At 40.0% G+C, this 6,916-nt stretch overlaps 2 protein-coding genes and 1 pseudogene across 15 annotated transcripts in view; 2 read left to right on the top strand and 1 right to left on the bottom strand.

Annotated features, from left to right (window-relative positions):
• Positions 1 to 6,916, top strand: part of SCYL3 (SCY1 like pseudokinase 3) — an 82,866-nt gene that overhangs the window by 33,182 nt on the left and 42,768 nt on the right. For 2 of the 9 annotated variants that reach the window (XR_016393163.1, XM_089911300.1), the window contains exons 11-14: positions 940 to 1,111; positions 3,489 to 3,647; positions 4,470 to 5,167; positions 5,666 to 5,764. Coding sequence is in view for 7 of the 9 variants with exons in the window: in XM_089911300.1 (XP_089767426.1) it covers positions 940 to 1,111; positions 3,489 to 3,647; positions 4,470 to 5,167; positions 5,666 to 5,749 (1,113 nt within the window). In the remaining 2 variants the exon portion in view is untranslated. Of the gene's footprint in view, positions 1 to 939; positions 1,112 to 3,488; positions 3,648 to 4,469; positions 5,168 to 5,665; positions 6,355 to 6,916 lie in introns of those variants that run through there. The other 7 variants (XM_089911314.1, XM_089911291.1, XM_089911295.1 and 4 more) reach the window with 6 other exon arrangements.
• Positions 451 to 568, top strand: LOC115801781 (5S ribosomal RNA; annotated as a pseudogene).
• FIRRM (FIGNL1 interacting regulator of recombination and mitosis) overlaps positions 4,893 to 6,916 on the bottom strand; it is a 46,338-nt gene continuing 44,314 nt past the window's right edge. For 5 of the 6 annotated variants that reach the window (XM_022560145.3, XM_022560144.3, XM_089911277.1 and 2 more), the window contains 2 exons: positions 6,471 to 6,696; positions 4,893 to 5,749 (listed from right to left, as the gene is read on the bottom strand). In XM_022560145.3, the coding sequence (XP_022415853.1) occupies positions 6,508 to 6,696 (189 nt within the window). In that variant the 3' untranslated portion in view covers positions 4,893 to 5,749; positions 6,471 to 6,507. Of the gene's footprint in view, positions 5,750 to 6,356; positions 6,697 to 6,916 lie in introns of those variants that run through there. The other variant, XM_089911262.1, reaches the window with a different exon arrangement.

Consider the following 6,916-nt stretch of genomic DNA (forward strand, 5'->3'; position numbering starts at 1 on the left):
TCTGTCTGGATGATCTATCCATTGATGTAAATGGGATATTAAAGTCCGCTACTATTACTGTATTGCTCAGTTTCTCCCTTTAGGGTCTGTTAATATTTGCTTTGTATATTTAGGTGCGCCTGTGTTTAGTGCATAAATATTTATAAATGTTATAAATGTTGGATTTGACCCCTTTATCATTATGTAATGCCTGCTTTGTTTCTTATTACAGTCTTTGTTTTAAAGTCAGTTTTGTCTGATACAAGTATAACTTACCTCACCCTTCTTTTGGTTTTCATTTGCATGGAACATCTTTTTCCATTCCTTCACACCGTCAGTCTGTGTATGTACTTACACCTGAAGTGAGTCTCCTGTGACATCATATCGATGAGTCTTGGTTTTTTAATCCATTCAGCAACTCTGTCTTTCAGTTGGAGTATTCAGATTCACCAAGAATTTGGTTGGGGAATTGTCTACAGCCTTCCCACCCTGAATGCATCCGTCTCATCTGATCGCAGATGCTAAGCAGGGTCAGGCCTGGTTAGTACTTGGATGGAAGACCACCTGGGAATACTCGGTGCTGTAGGCTTAAAAGTGCTGAGCTAGCTCTTGGGAGGACTCTGTGGCCTTGGTTTGGAGGCAAGAGTCAACAGGCATCGTGGACAAATCTAAAACTTTTTATAGTAATTTAACAGAGTCATCTTATTCCTAATATATTTCTAATGTATTTATCTACTTAATTTCATTTTTATTTTTGAAAAAGTATCAGGCTGTGATGGATTGGGAGAAAATATTGGTCCTTGACCAGATAGGTTGCGAGCTACTGACCTAGAACGCGTATCTAAGAAATGAAGTTCACTTGAGCAAGCACAAACTGATTGCAGCCCAACTACTTGTTTACCAGGGGAGAAAGAGACAGGCAATATGGCTGCATACACTTATTACCCAATTCACTCCTAGGTATTACTGGGCCTGCGTGATACCAGCGATTCCATTGTGGCAATTACTCTTCACAGCCTGGCAGTGTTGGTCTCTCTACTTGGACCAGAGGTGGTTGTGGGAGGAGAAAGAACCAAGGTCTTCAAATGCACTGCACCAAGTTTTACTAAAACTATGGACCTTTCCCCACAAGGTAAGAATGATTAAAAGGCCTAGTGTGTTGTTGTTTTAATTTATTAGATTTTAAACATTATACAGATAATGCAGATAGATTGTATTCAAATGGAAAAAGTTAATAATTTCCCTCCCCCAGCTCCTTCTGGGGCATCTAAGGTAACCAGTTTTAATGGCTTAGTGGGAATTCTTTCATCCTTTTTTCTAAGCCCACAAAGACACACAAATGTATGTTTACACACACACATAGGATTTAAAAAAAAAAGAAAATATTATGCACAATTCTACAACTTGATTTTTTTCACATAGCAGCTTATCAGGGACCTGTCTCCAGGTCAGTACATAACTGCCTAATAGTTTTGTTTTATTTTGTTTTTTGACAGCTGCCTAATATTTCATTGAATATAATTCATTCAGTGATTTCCCTATTGATGGCTATTGCACTCATTTTTGGACTTCTGAGTCAGAATATATTGAATATTTAAAATTTTAATAGATAGTGTCAGTTTCCAAAAAGGTTGTAGCAGCTCTTAACAACACCAGATGTTTAAGTTCTTTTGATTTTGATGGCCTGTTAGGTGACAAGCTCTTGATTTTTAGGTACTTCAAGAAATCAAGAGAAAAAAATATCCTTATTTCTGGTATGTTCCCATTGGATGTTACGTGGAAGTAGCAGTAGTTTCTGATCTTTGTAGGCTATAAAAGTCAAGGATAAGAATTTTTTATCAACAGTGTCATTGCTTCTTTGCTCCTTTGTATAACCCTGAAGGATGATGACGTGTTATGAAGCTCTGGATCTCTAATCTGGTTCTCAGTCATAGTGAGTAGATAGCATGGAAACAGTTATTAGTAGAAAGGAACTGTCAGATAGACTGCTCTCTAATTTTGATGCCAAGAGAATTTTTAAAGCGACACTGACTTCCTGACGTTTTGAAGAGAGTTCAGTTCTTCCTTGGTGCTAATGAATCAGTGTCAGTGTGGCTCCAGGGAGCTTAAAGAGGGCGATGGAGAAGCTGTCGCCTCCTCTTCAGCCATGAAATGTCCATACCAAACTGAGTGAGGTCTGTTGTTACCAGTTTTTCTTTTAGCAGAGTGCACAAAGAGCAGATGAAAGATTTATATTTCATCCCAGAGGAATTTCTGGCAGGAGGAGAGGGTATGTGTAATTTTGAGATAAGGCTTAGGGGTCAGTCTCAGGGGGCAGCTTTACATGTTGAATTAGCAAAAGTTCCCACTCCGAACATCTTTTTTACTTATTGGATGGAGTTTTCTGGTTCTAGATGTTACAGCAGATAAGTTTTTACTAAAATAGATTTTCCTGAAAACTTTGAAACTAATCCCACTGACTTGCCACGTTAGGCTTTTCATCCAAGATGGCTGGGAGCCCTGGTGGCAGCCTACATTCCAAGTTTGTAGAAAAGAGAGGCCCTTCTTCTACAGGACATGGGGGACTGCTGGGGAAGGGGCGTGTGTAAAAGAGGTACTCTTAGACTTTTATCTTTTTCCTTCTGTTCTTTTACAGTTCACCTGCATGGTCAGACATAAGGGCTAATATGGAGGTTAGTGAAAAGTGTACCTAAGAGAAATAAGTCTGCATGAACAAGAGTTAGGGAGGACAATTTAGAGAAGGGGACATTTTGTAAGAAAAATGAGTAGGACTTCAGCAGGGAGGAGAGTGGCAGAAATAAGCAAGAGGGTGGAGGGCTTGTAGAGGTCAGGCTGCGCTGAGGAGGGGAGCTGCGGCCTGTGATGAGTTAGCCCAGGCCATCCCCCTCACCCTCACTTTTCCAAGGCAGAGGAAGTATTCGGCCAGAAATTTTGCTAGGATCCTTTTGAGCAATACCCGCTCTTGAGTATGAACTTTCTGATAAGGTGTTAAAGACAACATTTTCGTAAAACACTTTCCTTTTCCCAGTTGGGCATTAAATGTCTGTAACAAAGTTTACCATTTTAAACATTTTAAGTGTACAGCCTTGGGGCATTAAGTACATTCACATTGGTGTGTTTGTACTCTTTATTCTTAAAAGGAAAGTAAGTAGAATCAAGTATGATTTTAAATAACCACTAAGATGTTTTTAAAGGCTGTTAACTTTTATAACTAGGTATCCTAAAGGTTTTGTTTTCTGTCTACTTCAGCTGCTCACCTATGCTTGAAACCTTTCTGTGCCATTACCACCATGTGGACACAGCCTGTTCTTAAATGCCTCTAGGACAGGCAGTCCCTTCCTTAGTAACTATGTTTCTTCAAATATTTGGAGGTGCCCTCTTTCTGCAACTTATCTTTTATCTGTGTTAAATATACCCTTTTCCCTTAACCATTGCTCACCTAACATGTGATAGGAAAAGAAGCAATTTACTACCCCTTTCATTTTTGGGGGGTTTTTATTTATCTTCAGATTCTCCCATGCACGTCGTCTGCAGCCAGCGCAGTCAGATCTCACCTGTCTTGAAGAACCCCTCCTCTAGCATATTCCCTAAATGTTTTTCTGGCAACATGCCCATCACCAGCAAGAAGCACATACAGCGAGATTACTACAGTACTCTTTTACAGACAGGTAGATTCATTAAACTTATATAGCTGTTCCACTGCTTGGGTGAATGTTTTCCTGAGTAATAAGTTTAAATTCTGAACCTTAAGGGCACTTTGGGAATATTGAGACTGATTTTTCTTATTATTTGTAATTATGTAGTCAGCTTGGGTCTGCCTTTTTTCCCTGGACTACAGGGTATATACCTGTCTTTTCTTCATAACTGGTGAAGACGTTGCTTGAATCCTTTTTTGCACCAGATACTTTACTTTGGGACTTCTTCCAAATTGTATCAAAGAATGATAGTTCTGGAAGATGTTAACAGGTGTGCTATGAAAGAGAAGTTCTGTGGTTAAGTAAGTTTGGGGAATTGAGCACAGAGTCAGACCACACTGCACAAGACTTCAGTGACTTGACTGCACTTAAGAAAATCTGTTTAAAAGGAGGATATGTTGGGCGAGGCAAACTTATTTGAGCACACAACACTTTTTCAGGGTGTACGTAATTAACATCTCAAGGGTAACATCGCCTGGCTTAGAACATTTTTATCTTTGTTTGTAGACAGTTATGCCAATAAACAGTATGTCTGAATATTTAGTAAAGGATTAGATGCTCCAGTTAGTTGTTGCTTGGGATGCTTCCATCAAATTACGATTTAAGTATTTGTTTAACTTACATCTTTGTTGATTTATGTTCTGCTGGGATATCTCATACTTCAGTGTACATGGATATTTCCAAGGAATTGGATCTATATGTTTCTGTATAGATCTGTTAACTTTCTCCTAAATATATTGCTTGTTCTTAAAACCAACGTTTTATGAGAATAATTCTTGTACTTATCCCCCACAGGCGATCAGTTTTCTCAGCCTGTTAAATTTCCCATCAACGGAATCTCAGATGTGAAAATCACCTCAGGAGACAGTGAAAAGTTCCCGTCGAGTTCTAAAAAGTCTGAGGAGTGGCCTGACTGGAGCGAGCCTGAGGAGCCTGAGGAGAAACCTGTTGACACAGAGATTTGCCCTGCAGACCCCCATGCTGCTGCCAGGTCCCCATTCACCGACTTGAATGCAGAGGCGGCGGCTTGGGATGACTTTGAGCCCAGCAGCGTAGATACTGAAATAAACCCAGGAGGTGGAATCACGGCTGCAAGACCTGTTACCTCAGGGGAGCAAAAGGCCACTCCTACTTTGCGTCCACTCACTGAAGAGGCCACGCCTTTGAAATCAAGCCTACCCCAAAAGACCAGTCTTGCACGAAGCAGGGATGACCCAGACCAAACCAAGCCACCGAAAGTGTTGTCACAAGAAAGGCACCTTAAAGTTCCATCAGAACTTGGTTTAGGAGAGGAGTTTACCATACAGGTGAAAAAGAAGCCAGTAAAAGACCCAGAGTTGGATTGGTTTGCTGATATGATCCCAGAAATTAAGCCTTCAGCTGCTATTCTTATTTTACCTGAACTGAGGACAGAAACAGTAGCTCCCAACAAGGATAACGTCTCATCAGTGATGCACTTTTCCTCAAAATTTGCTGCAGCAGAAATTACTGAGGTGAGGATTATTAAATTGTGCTACTAGTTTATGCTTCCCTCACATGTAGCAGCTGCACTGTCCCATTGATAACAAACATGCTGTTTTCCCAGTGAGAGAAAAGACTGATGTCCACAATTGGATAACATGATCAAGTATAAAATGAATAAGATCAGTTCCTATAAATAGCATCTTTCATTCCCTAGAAAAATGTAGCAGTGCTTGGGCTAATAAATGGGCCACTTTTTACAATAATAATCTTTTTTGTCTGGAAAAGGGATTAAACCAAGAATGTGGTGTCATCAAGCTGATTTTATTGGCTTATATGGTCCTTGGAACGTTATTTTCCAATACTGTGGTTTTGTAATTCTGGAACCAAAGTAATTCTACTTTTCAGCTTCCTAGTCCAGTAAGTTATTTTACTTAGTACAAGGAAATGTATTCTGGCATCAAAAGACACGCGTTGTGCCCCTTTTAAATTCCTGATCTTTCAAATCTGAACATGGTTTGTTTCAGCAGGTTGCCCTTGGCTTGCTTTCTCTTGTTGCAGGGAGAGGCTGCAGGCTGGGGAGAAGACGGCGATCTGAACTGGGAAGACAATAACTGGTGACAACGGATGTGAGTTAATCTTTAGGAAAATGGATTCCTTTTTTAAAAAATCAAATACCTCAAAAGCAGGCTCTGCAGACAAGAAAACCCAAAAGCATCCTGTTTTTCTCATACCAGGAGCTCTTTTTCCAGTCAGTGCCAACAGAAGTGTGAGACCTGGCGTGCTGGCGGGGAGCCCTGGGCGGTGCAGAGGTTCACAGCCCTTCTCAGAGGAAGAGGCTGTGTGTCTGACTGAGGCCAGTTTCTGTGAAGAGCAAGTGGCTGTGGAAAGGTTGACCTTACTGCTTTTTTCCAGAACAATTCTGGAAGTAAAGAAAATATAAATACAAAAACTCAAGCTGATTAGCTTAATTTTGTGCTATTTCTTTGTCAGAAGAGTAAGCTCTATTATGAAATCAACTTACTGAAATAATTTTAGCTATAAAGTATATAAATGATTTTAAATTGCTAAGGTTTCCTTAGGCAGCTTATTTGTTTACAGATGTACTGAGTGAGTTGCCGACTGTTCCTGTATTATTACCTTGTACCAAAGCTCTTCATGAGATATATCCCCACCATCCTGTTCTCTAAATGTCCAATAAAGACTATTTTAACTAGAATCAACTTTAGAAAAGTTTTATGTGTTAGAAAATGTCCAGACATATAATTACATCAATATTTTCATCTATAGGTGAAATGCACTGTAGAATGACAAAAAAAAATATCCAGCTCTTACCTAGCGATAATATGGTCCAGTCCATTCAGTTTTCACCCTAGAATACATGATGTTTTAGCTTATCAATCCTTTCTTGGAGTGTCTCCATTTTTGTCAGAAGCCAGTCTGGAGGAGGAGACTTTTGGAGTAATAACTCGATTGCCTCCAAGGCCGCTGTTGCTGCTTGCAGTGCTGACCTGTACTCTTCTTCCAAGGGGAGCTCGTGACGGGCTCTTTTTGCAGAAGGCTGGCAAATGAGAAAAACAAGTAGTGCCATGATACCCATTCCAAAATGGTAAAAATAAAGAACTTTCCTTTGGACTAGAGTAAAGCTTATAAGGACAAATTCTAAACCTGTAAAGTTTTATATGCAAATTTTATTCCGGTTATTGGTTCACAAGCGCAGGAGGGCACCCGCCCCCTGCAAGCGTCTGGAGAGATGTGAAGGCATTTTTGGTTTGTCACAG

This window comes from Delphinapterus leucas, chromosome 1 (genome assembly GCF_059928025.1).
Source record: "Delphinapterus leucas isolate spDelLeu-1000000601 "Yukka" chromosome 1, BTC_Dleu_Yukka2, whole genome shotgun sequence".
In the NCBI taxonomy this organism is placed as follows: Eukaryota; Metazoa; Chordata; class Mammalia; order Artiodactyla; family Monodontidae; genus Delphinapterus; species Delphinapterus leucas.